Here is a 16,901-nt window from a genome sequence, read left to right on the forward strand (position 1 = left end):
GTTTCACCGTGTTAGCCAGGATGGTCTCGATCTCCTGACCTTGTGATCTGCCCGCCTCGGCCTCCCAAAGTGCTGGGATTACAAGTGTGAGCCACCACGCCTGGCCTCTAAATTATATTTTTAAGGAATTTTCATAGGTTGCAAAGTTCTGGTCAGACTGAAGTTCACGGTTCTGAGCAGCACTTCTCATCTCTCAGGTGCCTCCTTGTGGCACCGTGCACTGATGCACAGTAGCGCTGAGGAGTGAGCAGAGGACCTGGCGTGCCTGGACGGGGTACCCACCTGGTCTGCAGGAAGGAGGAGTGGGCAGGCACTCTCTGCAATGCTGGGGCTGCCGGGGCTGCAGTGACCAGACCCCAAGGGTCCTGCCCATTTGGGGAGCAGGGGTTGCAAGTGCTCCATCCCGTGCCCCACAGTCTTGCCTCTATTTTCCCCTGTTACCTCAAACAAGCACAGCTCCATTCAGCTGCATCTAGTGGGAGACTGGGCAGAGGGGAATTGGCAGCAGGTTCGTGCATCCATGCATCCATCCATCCATCCATCCATCCATCCATCCATCCATCCATTCATTCGAGATGCTTGCTAAGCCCCCAGCTGCCAGTGTGAATGGGCAGTAGGGTAGAACCCTCCACTGGTAGGAGCCATACACAATCATCAGTTCACCACAGAAACGGCTGTGTGACTGTATTGCAAAAGTCCTGGGCGGGCCAAGGGTGGTATGTGTCACCAGGACCTGTGCCAGCAGGGATATGAGCTGTCCTACTTCTGGGGAAGCAGCTCAGGGAGAAAGAAAGGAGCAGGGGCTACCCAGCCACAGGGAAAAGCATTCCAGGCTGGGAACAGCATGTGCCAAGGTAACTAAGGGCATCGTGAACAAGACTGTAGCTCAGGGGACTCCCAGGAGGGCAACTTAGGACACCTTCTCTGCCAGCCTGGGTCCCTGGAGACCTGCCACCTGGCCAGGGTCTGGCACGTGCCTCGTCACTCAGATCTGCCTCCTCCTTATCACTCATCATCAGCCCAAAGACTGCTTCCAAGTCAGAGCCCTCCAGGCGCCCCGTCTTGTGCCCTTTTCTTGTGATCCTGAATGCTCTGACTTGGTTAAGAAAGTGCCACACTGGAGTGACACTGCCTGGGTTCAGTCCCAGCTCAGCTCCTTATTAGCTGTGTGACCTTGGGCAGGTTTCTGAACCTCTCTGTGTGTAGGCTCTTCCTCTGCACAATGCTGATAGTAACAATGATGATCTGAGCTGTGGGATCTAATGTGCTTACATCCACGCACAGGACTGCAGAACCGCAGCACTCACCTGACCCCTGGCTCCTCCCGCCTCTGCGTGCTGGTGGCTGGTCTGTCTCTCCCTGAAAGAGCAGGACACTGGCATCTTTACTTTCTAACCTCAGTGCCTAAGGCCAAACCTGGCTCCCAGTGCTGCCAGGACTGCCAGTCCTTGGAATGGTTCCATGCCCTGCCCCTTGCTAGCTCTTCACTTCTCTGTGCCTTGATTTCCCAGGCACAGAAATAAAATAGGGACCATAACCGGCCCCACCTCATGCTTGGCTGCAGAATGAAGGGGATGAATACAGGCAGCACCCGAACAGGACCTGGTGCCCCAGCAGACAAGGCTTTAGCTCTGTACTTAGCACCATCATGATTGGGGTGGTGGGCAGTCCCCAGCGTCCTGGGCTTCCAGCCACGAGGAGGCCTGAGGGAGGCTTTCCTTGCACTGGAGGCTCCCCTGGAAAGTGCTGAGCACCCACAGATGCCCAGCCAGAGCAGGGCAGGGCAGGCACGCTTTCTCTGGAAAAGGCCAGACAGCATTTAGGCCCCGCCACGGCGCAGGCTCCGTTCCAGGTTCTCGGTGCAGCCATCCAAGCGCGAGAACAGCCAGACAATGCGTGCCAGATCGCCTGGCTGTGTGCCAAGAAAACCTTATTTATGAACTCCTCATTTGAATTTCATATAATTTTCACATCTCACAAAATATTCTTGTGATTTTTTTTTCAACTGATTAAAACCGTGGAAGCTGTTCTTAGCTTGCAGACCACATGGAAGGAAGCAGCAGGCAGGATTCGGGTCGTAGCTTGTTGTCCCCAGCCTACAGCCTTTAGACCTGGTTCTGTGTCCCAACTACCCCCCTACCTGGCCTCAGGTTCCCCATCTATAGAAGACCCATGGCCCCTTCTGCCTCCAAGATCTTAGGACTGCTGCCCTGGGCCCGTGCAGTCAGCCACGTGTTGGACTCGGGTTCGGGCCTGGACAGTGACGCCTGCCCTTGGCTCCCAAGAGATGGGGTGGGCACCTGCACTACACACCCCCCCAGCACATTGGCCCTGCCCAGAGCTGGGCCCATGCAGTGGCCAAGGAGCAGCCATGCTGGGTACCATGCAGGGAAGAGAAGGCAGGGAAGCTGTTCTTTTCGGTGGATGCAAGGCTGGTCCCCAGAGACCCAGCCTGAGTGCTTGTTACCACCATCTCGTGGCTACCGCCGAGCTCCCCTTCTGCAGACTCCACCCTCTGGCTCCCCGACTGCCTTCCTCAGAGGCCTCCCAGGTGTCCCCTCAAAGAGGACCGTCCCTCAGGGCTCAGTCAGACCCATGGAAAGTCAGCCCTGGACCCTGATGTCCCCACATGTCCCTCCTTCCTGACCGCCCTGCCGCATCCCAGCATGTGCCCCGAGGAAGATGGGTCTCCCCCGGTCACTGGCATGCGCCCATGGAGGGGCTCTCGTCAGCCACCCTTGTTCTTCCATCCCCCATGGCAGCCCTGGAAGTTCTGGTTGGGGGGACAGAGGGTGCCAGGTGGGAGGGGAGCAGAGCACCCTTCTCTGACCTCTGCCCCTCATATCCTTGGCATCAGGCCAACCTGGGCTCCTAGCCCTGGGCCGGCCCCTGTGCCCAGTCCGCCATACCCACCTCTCTCTTGTAGGCCGAGTACAGGCTGTGCAACGGGTCAGACAAGGAATGTGTGTCCCCCACCGCCAGGGTCACCAAGAAGGAGACTCTCAAGGTGAGTCCAGGCCCGGGGAGGGTGCAGCCGTGTCATTGTCAGACCGATGGCCACCTGAGCCAGGGAAATCACCCTCCCCACCTGTCAAAAGGAGGGGGACAAACCACACCTGGTCGCCTCCACGCCCCCCGCTTCCTCCCCTGCCCCTGGACCCCCCACTGGGCCGGACGGTGGGAGGAGCTGGGGCAGCTCGGTGCCTTCTCCCATGACCCACCGCGGGTGCCCTGGGCCCAGGCGCAGAAGGAGAACTACCGGCAGGAGAAGAAGCGTGCCACACGGCAGCTGCTCAGCGCTCTGACAGACCCCAGCGTGGTCATCATGGCCGACAGCCTGAAGGTAGGTGACACCGGCCTCTGGCCACCCAGGACACGGGTCAGCATGCTGCTGCCATAGCAAAGGACCACAAGTGGGGTGGCCTGAAACCATGGAAATTCACTTCCCTGCATCCAGCCGCATCACTGCAGCCTCTGCTCCATCCTCATGCAGCCTTTCCTTATCCACCTGTCTCCCCCTTTCTATAAGGACACCGGTGGTAGGAATTAGGACCACCTTACTCCAGGGTAGCCCCATCTTCACCTGATTATGTCTGCGAAGGCCCCATTTCTGAATACGGTAGGGCCTGGCCAGTGGGTGGAGGGCACTGGGGAGGGAGGCATTGCTGCGGCTTCCGGGAGAGGACCCCACATCAGGGCGGGGTGTCCTGTGCTCAGACCTCACGGAGACCATGGCCATTCACTCAGCCTCTGAGCCTCCATTTCCCCTTGCGCACAGTGGAGGTAAAACTACCCAACTCAAAGGCTGCTGGGCAGCACATACCAGATAAGTGTGCCTGGCCCTGGTGTCTGCAGAGCCCTGGCCCATGTGGGCTCCTTCTACCCACATACCAAAATTATGAATCAAAAGTTAGGTGCAAAAGTGAGTATTCAGGGCCGGGCGCGGTGGCTCAAGCCTGTAATCCCAGCACTTTGGGAGGCCGAGACGGGCGGATCACAAGGTCAGGAGATCGAGACCATCCTGGCTAACACGGTGAAACCCCGTCTCTACTAAAAAATACAAAAAAAATTAGCCGGGCGAGGTGGCGGGCGCCTGTACTCCCAGCTACTCGGGAGGCTGAGGCAGGAGAATGGCGTGAACCTGGGAGGCGGGGCTTGCAGTGAGCTGAGATCCGGCCACTGCACTCCAGCCTGGGCAACAGAGCGAGACTCCGTCTCAAAAAAAAAAAAAAAAAAAAAAAAAAAAAGTGAGTATTCAGAATGAGAAAAGAAGTGACAACTACTTTCAGAATTTACAGAGCTGCCAGGCCAGGCGCGGTGGCTCCCGCCTGTAATCCCAACACTTTGGGAGGCCAAAGTGGGTGGATCACCTAAGGTCAGGAGTTTGAGACCAGCCTGTCTAAAATGGTGAAACCCCATCTCTACTAAAAATACAAAAATTAGCCCGGCATGGTGGTGGGTGCCTGTAATCCCAGCTACTCGGGTAACTGAGGCAGGAGAATCGCTGGAACCTGGGAAGCGGAGGTTGCAGTGAGCCAAGATTGTGCCACTGCACTCTGGCCTGGGCAACAGAGACTGTCTCAAAAAAAAAAAAAAAAAGAGTTTACAAAGCTGCCAGTTACAATAGTCACGCCACTCATTGCTGGTTCCTCCCTAAGGGTCTTGACCTTGAACATGACCTTCACAAGTAAATTTGTCCTTGCTGCCACATATTTCTTTGCATTCACCATAACACATGGGCTGCTTTTAAAAACTAAATGAGGACCCTGCCCCGAGTTCCACTCTGAGTCCTGGGGCCCTGCTCACCGTGGCCTGGCCCCTGCTCGGGCATGCGACAGACACAGGACACCACCCCAGGGAGTGGGGGTGAGGAAAGGGTGAGTTCTGAGCTGGTGTGGGGGAGTGAGGGAAGAGAAGCACCCCTCAGCAGCCCACTCTGGTCTGTGCCCGGCTCCCCGCCAAGCCCTCAAGATGCCCCCCGGGGTGGTGGCCCCGGAGGGTGGGCATTGACGCCGGCACCCTCCCTGCAGATCCGTGGCACCCTGAAGAGCTGGACCAAGCTGTGGTGTGTGCTGAAGCCGGGGGTACTGCTCATCTACAAGACGCCCAAGGTGGGCCAGTGGGTGGGCACGGTGCTGCTGCACTGCTGCGAGCTCATCGAGCGGCCCTCCAAGAAGGACGGCTTCTGCTTCAAGCTCTTCCACCCGCTGGATCAGTCCGTCTGGGCCGTGAAGGTGCTGCAGAGGGGCGGGGTTAAAGACAGAGGCCCCATAGGGCCAAGGAGCTCATTCCTGGGGCCTCGGTGGAAGGTGGAGCCAGCTAGCTAAATGGCCCCCTGGGGGCGTTGGGCAGGTCTCTCACCTTCTCTGAGCCCCACATGCGGTGGGGGGGATGATGATCAGATGTGGTCACTGGTCCTCCAAGTGAAGCAAACAGTAGGCTGCAAGGAGGTGGCCGGCTGGCAGCAAGGTCACCCCAGCCTCTCACCCAGCTGCTGTCCAGGAGGGAGAATAGTAGCCACTCCCCAGGGGTGGCTGAGGAACAGCTCCCGGCCCTCACCCCTCCTAACCCGGGGCTGCCCTGCCAGGTCTAATGGGTAGGAAATCAGAGAAACCCAGAACACCTGGTTACATTTGGATTTCAGCAAAACATCAGGGTTCTTTCATACGAGTCTGACCCCAGTCGTGCATGGGAAATACTTAGACCAAAAAGCTACTCATGGTTTTTCTGGGATTCAGACATCACTGGGCATCCTGGATGTGCATTTGCTGATTCTGGCCACCCCGAGTTGGGAGGCTTAGAGCTGGAAAGCTGAGGGCAGAGCTGCCGGCTAAGAAAAGGGACAGAGCTCCCTCACCTACCCGCCTCTCTGCAGCCATGTGTCTACCTGGCCAGGTGCCTGGTCCCATCTGGTGGCCCTGTGGCCCTGGGGGTATCCAGGTGGTCCCGGGTGTGGGTCCGCATGGTTCTGCCTGACCTGTCTGTGTAGCTGGCCCTGGGTGTTGCCTTGGGTGACACCCAGATCCTCTCTCTCCAGGGCCCCAAAGGCGAGAGCGTGGGCTCCATCACACAGCCCCTGCCCAGCAGCTACCTGATCTTCAGGGCCGCCTCCGAGTCAGATGGTAAGTGCCTGACAGCTTGCGCCTCTCTCCAGTGCCCCCACCTGAAGTGGGCCCCCTTTTGAGGTTGTAGCCCAGGTACAGGTGGCCCCAGTTCAGTCCCTTCCACTGCCTGGGGGCAGCCTGAAGTCTGGCCAGGATGAGTCTGGCTCAGAGCCAGGCCTGCACTCGCAGAGCCCCCATTCCTAGCCTCAGTTCCCCATGAGTAAAATGTGACATTAAAATACCACCTGTCAAAGGCCAGGCATGGTGGCTCACACCTGTAATCCCAGCACTTTGGGAGGCCGAGGCGGGTAGATCACTTGAGGTCAGGAGTTCAGGACCAGCCTGGCCAACATGGTGAAACCCCAACTCTACTGAAAAATACAAAACTTAGTCAGGCATGGTGGCAGACGACTGTAATCCCAGCTACTCAGGAGGCTGAGACAGGAGAATTGCTTGAACCTGGGAGGTAGAAGTTGCAGCGATCCAAGATCGTGCCATTGCACTCCAGCCTGGGCAACAAGAATGCAAGTCCATCTTAAAAAAAATAAATAAATAAAAACACCTGTCACCTCAATGGTGTGAGAACCCAGTGACATTATAAAAGCACTCATATAACAATTAGTGAGCTGCAACCACATGCCAGTGTGAACCCCAAACATCTGAGACAGGTCTCAGATAATTTAGAAAGTTTATTTTGCCAGGCCGGGTGCAGTGGCTCACACCTGTAATCCCAGCACTTTGGGAGGCCGAGGCAGGTGGATCACCTAAGGTCAGGAGTTTGATCAGCCTGATCAACATGGTGAAACCCTGTCTCTATTAAAAATACAAAATTAGCTGGGCATGGTGGTGGGTGCCTGTGATCCCAACTACTCGGGAGGCTGAGGCAGGAGAATTGCTTGAACCCGGGAGGTGGAGGTTGCAGTGAGCCAAGATCAGGCCACTGCACTCCAGCCTGGGCAACAGAGGGAGATTCCATCTCAAAAAAAAAAAAAAAAAAAAAGTTTATTTTGCCAAGGTTGAGGCCACGCCTGTGACACAGCCTCAGGAAGTCCTGACGATGTGCCCAAGGTGGTCAGAGCACAGTTTGGTTTTATACATTTTAGGGAGACATGAGACATCAATCGGCACATGCAAGATGAACATTGGTTCGGTCTGGAAAGGCAGGACAATCAAAGCAGGGAGGGGCTTCCAGGTCATAGGTAGATTAGAGACAAATGGTTGCATTCCTTTGAGTTTCTGATGAGCTTCTCCAAAGGAGGCCATCAGATCCGCATTTATCTCAGTGAGCAGAGGGGTGACTGAGTAGAATGGGAGGCAGGTTGGCCCCAAACAGTGCCCAGTTTGACTTTTCCCTTTAGCTTCGTGATTTTGGGAGCCCAGGATATTTTCATTTCACATTTCCCCCCTTTTTCTTTTTAAAAATCTTTTGGAGAAAGCATTTTAGAAGAAAACGAGTCTCTGGTCTCAGGTTCCACCTGATCTCTCATGGCTAGGATGGTTTATTCCTACACACGTAGGTCCCAAGTTATTAGGAAAGCTCATTTTTAGAAGGTTGTGAAGTCTTGTGTCCTATGAAGAGAAAATAGGGGGAGGAAGGGAGAAAAACAACAACAAACAAAAGAACAATCCTGGGAAATTGGTATAGGCCACGTTACTCTGAAGTCCATACATCAGGAGGCAGGTATGAAAGTGGCTTATGTATGTAATAGGTTGCTGTTATTTTCTTCTGAAGTTTAAGTTGCCTAGCTTCAGTTTGCAGGGCTTTAAGAAAGCGCAGCTTAGTCTTCAGTGACTCCAAATTTGGAAAAATGGGGAAAAAAAAGAAGGAAAAAATTTGAAAACATTATTTTGAAGACTTGTAGCCAAGAAAAGTTAGAATTTCGTCCAAACTGTAGAAAATAACAAAAATTGAAAAACATTAGGAAAGACTAGAATCTAACAACAGCTGTACTATAGATTTTGAAACACATTTTTTTCTCTCCAGTTTCCCATTTTAACGAAGGACGAATCATGGTAGGACTGGTTTGCTTTATTATACTTGGACTAATTATTTCTATACATTGCAGCATGAGTAATTATTTTTTCCATAGGCTTTTAAATTGTCTTTGATAGAACTTTGTTCCATAGAAGGAATCTCAGATAAGATTTTTAAAAAACTGAGCCCAGTCATGGATTTGTGCCATGAAATGCCTATAAGTTGGGTGAATTATCATCTTCTTGAGGTTCCAAGATAAATTTGGAGCTCCTGGGCCTGTCAGAAAGTGACATTCTTTACTTACCACAGGTCAGGGACTGTGTGGACGAGGTAAGAGGCCAGTTTTTCCAAGGGGCTTTCATTGGCTCCATAAGTCAAGTTTGAGTCCTTAAAGGAAAGCACATCATTCCAGGCAAAGCCTTGGTAAAATAACCCATTTCTCCAATTGTGTCCTGTTACAAATGAAAACAGATTCTTATTGCACTTATGCAAATAATTACATTGTCATAAGTTACGAATACTCAGATAGTTTCCAAATTCTGTAAAAATCAGGTAGAGAGAAACAAATATGCTCCAAATTTTGTTCATAGGAGTATACTTTACTCAATTGTTAAAAGCCATAAGTAGCTTAAAGTTTTCTTGACTCTGAAAAACAAAACAAAGGATCAGCAATATTTTAAGCAAAAAGTCGAAAAGATTACTTCACACTTCTTTGTTGTTGTTGTTGTTGTCGTGATGAAGTCTCGCTCTGTTCCCCAGGCTGGAGTACAGTGGCGCCATCTTGGCTCACTGAAACCTCCTCCTCCCGGGTTCAAGCGATTCTCCTGCCTCAGCCTCCCAAGTAGCTGGGGTTACAGGCATCCGCCACAATGCCCATTTAATTTTTGTATTTTCAGTAGAGATGGGCTTTCACTATGTTGGCTGAAGTTTTATAGCTGATTATAAAACCATTATAAAACCACCTTCTAAAGAGGACCAAAACAAGACAACGATTGTCTGTGGATGACCAAAAGTTTTAGGGCAGCCATAGTCAAAGACATAATTGACAAGGAAATTTGTTACCTCTGTGGCACACAGTAATTTAACATAACAATTATAATTGTTACTGATAATGTACATTAGGTCATATCAGAATTATAGGAGTTTCCCATAATTTTGGAACACATACCGATAACATATTTATACAAATACAGCCCAAAGAAAACAAAACACCATTTTATTTTTGACAATGCTTCGTGTATAATTTTTATACCAAATAAAAGCTAAACATGTCCTTTTTGGACTTTAGGGAACCTATTAATAATATCTTAAAGGATTAGGTTAGAAAAAGATATAATTTATAATTTGATTTTGGAAAGTTTGTCAAATATTAAAGGTTTAAAACACTTGATATTACAAAATAGGATTACAAGTCATTGTAAAATCATTCATTTGAACAAAGTGATAACTCAAGGATTTTTTTAGAAAGGCAAAAAAACCTTCATTCTTTGAGACAGGAGACTTAGTTTTCCAAACAATAAGCCCTAATAACATCATGAAGCCAATTAAATTATTTTCCAAAATTACAGTCTATAAAACTTTCATCTTGATCATAAGATATAACTTCCATAAGCCTTTATAACCTTTATTAAGGAGTCAGTTATTGTTTCATGAAAACCTTGTTTATCTGACACAGGGGCCCATATGCCAGTCTTGCATCAGTGTGTCTTTGACATTAATGATTAATTTATAGAGAAACTGAACTTACTATTTTTTTTTTTGAGATGGAGTCTCGCTCTGTCACCCAAGCTGGAGTGCAGTGGCACAATCTCGGCTCACTGCAAGCTCCACCTCCTGGGTTCATGCCATCCACAGATTACAGGCGTGAGCCACCGCACCTGGCTAAGAAACTGAACTTATTTTATCTCTCAAAGTCAGCTCTTACAGTCTCACATGCCTACCTCTTCTGGGATAGTCTCTGGGCCTTGAGGAGTTGAAGAGTTTTAATTTCCGTGTCTCAGGAATGTGGTTTATTTTGATTGGCATCTTCTACCAGGCCTGAAGATGAAGATTTAATTGCTGTCAGTGTTTAAAATTTAGGAGGACTTGGTGTTCTTTTTAGACCCACGAGTCAAATCCCTGTAACTTGATGTCACAAGGATTTTAAAAGCACATACAAGAAGATACAAGGATGTAATAACCTTGATTAAAACAAATTTTTTAATCTCAGTTTTTCCTAAGCAAACCAAACTTAATAATAATGGCATAGGAATTATTTTGATAAAACATAAAATCTGTTAGGCCACTTACCAAAAGGCAGAAGAAAATATCTTCTACAGTGTATAGAATATTATGTTAGGAAAAAACATTTTATTTAAGAAAACATTGTTAACATCAGGCCACATACACAAAAAAAAAACAGAACCTGAGGAGGAAAACAAAACTTATATGAGCTGAAAATGAGTTGAAGGGAAGTGTTACTATTTTGTACCTTTTAAAAGGGAAGAGAAAACTGAAACTGGCAAGATGCAATAAAAGTTGAACTTTGGATTAAAATTTAAAAATTAAAATCTCTTGTAATTGATTCAGAGTAAATCAACCCCTTAAGAAAATGTTATTGTTCTAACCAATTATTTAGTCTATAACTGTTTTTTTACATCAAACCCAATATCTAGAACATTATAATTTCCCTTTAGTCATAGACAACTTGATCGTATAAAAGGCTTTGTTTTTTTAATAGATCCTCTTATTGTGACTTACATAGATCATTCATGACATACTTGGACTTTCTTGTTTGTCCTGAACATCCCTCTTTCTTAAACAACCAGTCATTTTACTCTAGGACTAAAGTTACCATACAAGATTCTTTCTCATATGAAATTATTTCTCTTTAAACTTTCTTACCCCCCACCAAAAAAACTTCTTTGTAACTTTCTTTACATCTCTTTTACTATTTTATTTCCTGGTTCCTTTTACCTTGTTTTATACATGACCTTTAAATAAGCTTTGAATTAGGCAAAAATTGTTCATCTTTTTAAAAAGGACACACTTTTTCTTAGAAAGTATGTTTTCCTACAAATATATTTTTATTGGAAAATATCCAAATAGTGAATTATCTATTATTTAATCTAACTTTAAATTCTAAATTATGATGAGTTTGTCTGCAAGTATTTGTCGTATTACATTCATCTAATTATTATTATTATTATTATTTTTGAGACGGAGTCTTGCTCTGTCCCCTAGGCTGGAGTGTAGTGGCGCGATCTCGGCTCACTGCAAGCTCTGCCTCCTGGGTTCACGCCATTCTCCTGCCTCAGCCTCCTGAGTAGCTGGGACTACAGGTGCCCGCCACCGCGCCAGGCTAACTTTTTGTATTTTTAGTAGAGACGGGGTTTCACCGTGGTCTCGATCTCCTGACCTTGTGATCCACCAACCTCGGCCTCCTAAAGTGCTGGGATCACAGGCGTGAGCCACCGCGCCCAGCCTCATCTAATTATTTTAATCATTTACCTAGATTATTTATAAAAACTGCAATTGTCATTATTTAAATTATGGAACCGCCATTGCAAAATTATAACTGAGACAGTGAAAGAGATTTGACCTAGCTGACTCCATCTTGCTTCTAACCTCCAAGCTGTCCTTGTTCATTCCTGGGCATCGGTCGAACTAACTTTGGGAGGAACTTAGTTTATAGTTTAGCTGAAACAAAGACTATAACAGTCTTTCTCAAAATAAACCTTTCTGCCTGTGGACTAGACTACCTTAAGCCACCAGATTAGAAGTTATGGTAATCTTACTAAATTTAAGATGTAGCTATTTTTATTAAACCAATATCAATGTTTTTTTTTTTTTTTTTTTTTTTTGAGACAGAGTCTTGCTCTGTCTCCCAGGCCAGAGTGCAGTGGCGCAATCTCGGCTCACTGTTACCTCTGCCTCCCAGGTCAAGTGATTCTCCTGCCTCAGCCTCGCGAGTAGCTGGGATTACAGGTGCCTGCCACGATGCCTGGCTGATTTTTGTATTTTTAGTAGAGACGGGGTTTCACTATATTGGCCAGGCTGGTCTTGAACTCCTGACTTCGTGATCCACCCACCTCAGCCTCCCAAAGTGCTGAGGTTACAGGCATGAGCCACCGTGCCCAGCCACCAATGTCTTATTTGTTAAAGATTACACAAGCAAAGATCATTCTGTCTTGGGCTGGGTTTGTAGTTTCATAACTCTTATGCCAAATTTTGACACCTATGGTGTTTGGCAGGGATAAGTATGAAATTGCTTGATTAATAAATGCAAACAAAAATGTATGCTGGCAATTCTTAAGACATTTCTAATATTACTTTACCAATAATTTTAAAGCTAGCTTATTCATTAAAGATTTTACTTAAGTTACATAAACTTGAAAAAGCACTGGACTCATCTTTTCTTTTTTCCTGATCAAGTATTTGATTCAAGTGCATTTATTTTCTTAAGCCAATTAGAGCCCTTTTATATATTTTCAGTAGTGAAACATTGTGTACACAACACAGAAATACATAGACATATTAGGCATGCCAATAGAAGTACATTTTATAGGTTTATAAAAACTTTTTTTTCCTATCTTAGACTTTCAGATTCTTGAGAACCTGTTTCACAACCCTAGGCAATTGTCAGCTAAATAGCCTTAATTTGCATATTAAAGGAAACAACTCAGGTGAAAGTCAAATAGCAAAATTTGCATCATAAGGTACAGAGAGAAAAAGTCTGGTGGTGCTAGAGTGAGACTAAAGATGGATGCCAAATCAAACAAAATTATAGAAGTCTATCATAGTATTGCATTAGGAGACCAATTTTATTTAGTAGGGACTACCTATCATTTAACTGGATCTCTGAGCTCTGGGAAGAGCCCACACTGAATCCTGGGTCTCCAAAAAGGGAGCATCATTATGAGGTTAGACTACGTAATGCTTTTATAGTGCACTTAAAAAAAAGTTTTTAAACAAAGACATTTCTAAGTGTCTAAACCACACTCTTCCCTAAAAACCCAAGAGTAGCCTCTGTTGCAATAACTATTTTAGTCAAAAAGAAAACACAAAACAGCTTACACAATACAAAAGTAAGCAGTTTAAGAGCTGAGACAAACTTGTCTGTTTACATTCTTGGGGTTTCATAAGAAAAAGCAAGTTTCTCCCCCAGAGGGAGTCTGGCGCCTTCTCCATTTTCTTTAAGAAGCCCCAGGCTACTGTAAACTATTTTAGGTCCCCCACGCAGCAGAGGGTGCAAGAGAAAGGAGAGACAGCAGAAGTAAATCAAGAAAACATAATTCAGTCAACTGAGAAGAAAAAAACCTTTTGCCCAAAAAAAGACAAGGTCCTAGGAGAAAAACAAAAACAAAAACATGAAGGTCTCTTAAATACAAACACACACAAATGCACACACACACACACGCACGCACACACACACACACGCACGCACACACACACCTGCACACAAACACACACATATGTGCACACACACACACACACATGCACACACACACCTGCACACAAACACGCACACACACACCTGCACACAAACACACACATATGCACACACACATGCACACACACATATCTTGGATGTTAGCTTTTCATTAAACTGACTTAACCATTGAGCTTCTTTAAAAAAATCTTTTTAAATCTCATTCCATATTTCAACTGACCAATTTGAATGAGGACACAGAAGTACAGTCATTACTCTTTCAGTTTGGCCTGGCTAGTGAAAATGTGGCATTATTATATCAATAAAGCCCCTTCGTAGTCAAAAATCAAAATCTTTCCTCTTTTTTTTTCCTTTTGCTGGCCATTTTTCTCCCCCCATCACACCACCATTGTGTGTGTGGCGGGGAGGGTAATTTAGCCACTTCAGAGGCCTTGTTCCCCATAATTTGGAACTTCCTTGGGATTTGATCAAACCAGATAGAGTTCAATGGGAAAAAGACCAAAACAACAAAAACAGAAACAATCAACAACATAAAAACAGTTAAGCGAAACAAACCATCGCACAACTTCTGTGATTACTGAGCGCTCTAATAGTGAGGAGAAGTTAAGACCAGCTGGTTGTTAATCTTAACTTTAGCCAAGACAAACCACAATTCAGTTACTTACCTAGGGATGGGTCTCAGGCTGAAAACTGCTCTCCACTGTCCTAGAAGCAGGAAAACAAAGCAAACAAATCTCATCTTCCCTATTGGAAGCGAGCTCAAACTCCATAAAGGAGTTACCTGCCTTCTGTCGTCATAGAAGCAGGAAAAACTTGCCTTCGTTGTGTTGGAAGCAAGTAAAACTCCAAAAAGAGAAGTTGTACAGCAAAGTAAACTTTGGATCTCGGCCACATTTTGAGAGATCAGGGATTCTCTGGGGTGGGTGCTTCCGGCACTCAGCAAATTGTCTTACTGGTTTGAGCCATAAAGTTAGCTCAAGTTAGTACCAAGCACCAATAGGAGACTTGTGAAAAGTCAGGGGCATCTCCACTCAGAATCCCTCAGTGGATACCAAAACGTGAACCCCGAAAATCTGAGACAGGTCTCGGTTAATTTAGAAAGTTTATTTTGCCAAGGTTGAGGACGCCCACCCATGACACAGCCTCAGGAGGTCCCGATGACGTGCCCACGGTGGTCAGAGCACGGTTTGGTTTTAGGGAGACGTGAGACATCAACCAACATATGTAAGATGAACATTGGTTCGGTCTGGAAAGGCAGGACAACTTCAAGCAGGGAGGGGGCTCCCAGGTCATAGGTAGATAAGAGACAGATGATTGCATTTCTTTGAGTTTCCGATGAGCTTCTCCAAAGGAGACAATCAGATATGCATTTATCTCAGTGAGCAGAGGGGTGGCTTCCAATAGAATGGGAGGCAAGTTGGCCCTAAGCAGTTCCCAGCTTGAGTTTTTCCCTTTAGCTTAGGGATTTGAGGGGCCCGAGATTTTTCTTTCACACCAGGCACCATTGAACCAACAGGTTCTACTGTTATCATCCACATTAGACAGATCAGGAAACTGAGGCGCAGGCAAACTGCCAGCAAGAAAGTGCTAGAGCCTGGACATGAATGTGAATTTCCCTGACTGCCAAGTGCATTGCACGCTGTTGGTGTGCCCTGAGTGGCCGCTCAGGCAGCTGTGACTGTGGTGATCCTGCACCTGGAGGGATCCCCTCTTGGCGGTGCCTCCCTCTAACCTGAGGTTGGGGCCTTGCCCCACCGCACCCTCCAGTGGCTGCTCTGGGTAAATGTGGTTGCTCCACCTCCTCTAACCCCAGCTGGTGCCTCCCAGAGCAGCAGGGTGAGGGGCTCCCATCCCACCAGTGGTGCAGACCTAAAGCAGCCTGGCCTTGACCACAGGGCTCTGGTGCCTGTCAGGTTGGAGTCTTGGTGCCACATCACCCCTGGTGGTCAGGTGCCAGATCCGTGCTTCCTCCTGGGCCATCCTGAGTCCCCGACTCTGTGCCAGGTCCCATGCAGGCCCTGGGATGGACAGGGTAGCCCACAGCCTCTGTGCTCCTGGGTGAGGTAGATAACCAACCATCTGATAAGGCAGGTTGGGCTGAGGCATGAGCTGAGCCCCTGATAGGGTGGGGGCCACCATCCGGGATGAGGGATGTCCCCAGCCCCTGTGGGTATCAGGGTGGGCTTCCAGGAAGAGGAGGAAGAGGTCTCGGAATGAGCTTCAAAGGATGCGTAATATTCAGGATGTCTAGTCCTTTGTGGCAGCTACAAAGCACAGATGTTCAGGCCCTGGGGCCAACTCGGCAGTTGTGACCCCTCCAGCTCCCCACCACCAGCCACTGCCATCCCTCCCCCAACCCTGGTGTTCAGCCCAGGCTTGGCTGCTCTGGCATCAACCAAGCCTGCAATGGAACCAGCAGGATCTCAGCTATCCCTCCAACCCAATGAGAAGGGCAGCTCTAGAGACCCAGGAGCCACTGTCTAGGCAGACCCCTCCCTACCCTGGACCCTGGGATGCTCCACAAGAGCAGGATTTCGTGGATCTGAAAGTGAGGGAGAGAAACTCACTGTCTCCAGGAGCTCCAAAAGGCAGAGGCTCAGAGAGGCACAGAACCACCTTCAATGCTCTTCAGCCCCATCTTCCCACCTGGTGTGACCCCAGAAGCCTTTCTTTGAATAACACTAATTAATAGCCCAGGCACGGTGACTCACGCCTGTAATCCCAGCACTTTGGGAGGCCGAGGTGGGCAGGTCACTTGAGGCCCGGAGGTTGAGACCAGCCTGGCCAACATGGTGAAACCCCATCTCTACTAAAAACAAAAAAAAAATTACAGGCAGGCACCTGTAATCCCAGATACTTGGGAGACTGAGGCAGGAGAATCACTTGAACCCTGGAGCTGGAGGTTGCAGCGAGCTGAGATCACCCCACTGCACTCCAGCCTGGGTGACAGAGCGACACCCATCTCAAAACCACAACAAAAACAAAAAACACACTTACTGACCCGGCGCGGTGGCTCACGCCTGTAATCCCAACACTTTGGGAGGCTGAGGCAGGCAGATCACCTGAGGTCTGGAGTTTGAGACCAGCCTGACCAACATGGAGAAACCCCATCTCTACTAAAAATACAAAATTAGCTGGGTGTGGTGGCACACCCCTGTAATCCCAGCTACTCAGGAGGCTGAGTCAGGAGAATTGCTTGAACCCAGGAGGCAGAGGTTGTGGTGAGCTGACATCGTGCCATTGTACTCCAACCTGGACAACAAGAGTGAAACCCCATCTCAAAAAAACAAACCAAAAAAAAAAAAACTTATTAATAGTGTGACCTGTCATAGGCCACCACAAGATGCTCTTCTGAGTGCAAGGGCCGCTGTTAGTAATCACACCGGGACAC

The 16,901-nt window shown here is 48.0% G+C and overlaps 1 protein-coding gene across 1 annotated transcript in view; it reads left to right on the forward strand.

Annotated features, from left to right (window-relative positions):
- OSBPL5 (oxysterol binding protein-like 5) overlaps window positions 1-16,901 on the forward strand; it is an 80,203-nt gene that overhangs the window by 41,903 nt on the left and 21,399 nt on the right. The window contains exons 4-7 of the mRNA XM_011988187.1: window positions 2,927-3,007; window positions 3,242-3,343; window positions 5,031-5,234; window positions 6,038-6,122. Coding sequence (XP_011843577.1) covers window positions 2,927-3,007; window positions 3,242-3,343; window positions 5,031-5,234; window positions 6,038-6,122 — 472 coding nt within the window. The remainder of the gene's footprint in view (window positions 1-2,926; window positions 3,008-3,241; window positions 3,344-5,030; window positions 5,235-6,037; window positions 6,123-16,901) is intronic.

This window comes from Mandrillus leucophaeus, unplaced genomic scaffold (assembly GCF_000951045.1).
Source record: "Mandrillus leucophaeus isolate KB7577 unplaced genomic scaffold, Mleu.le_1.0 Scaffold325, whole genome shotgun sequence".
In the NCBI taxonomy this organism is placed as follows: domain Eukaryota; kingdom Metazoa; phylum Chordata; class Mammalia; order Primates; family Cercopithecidae; genus Mandrillus; species Mandrillus leucophaeus.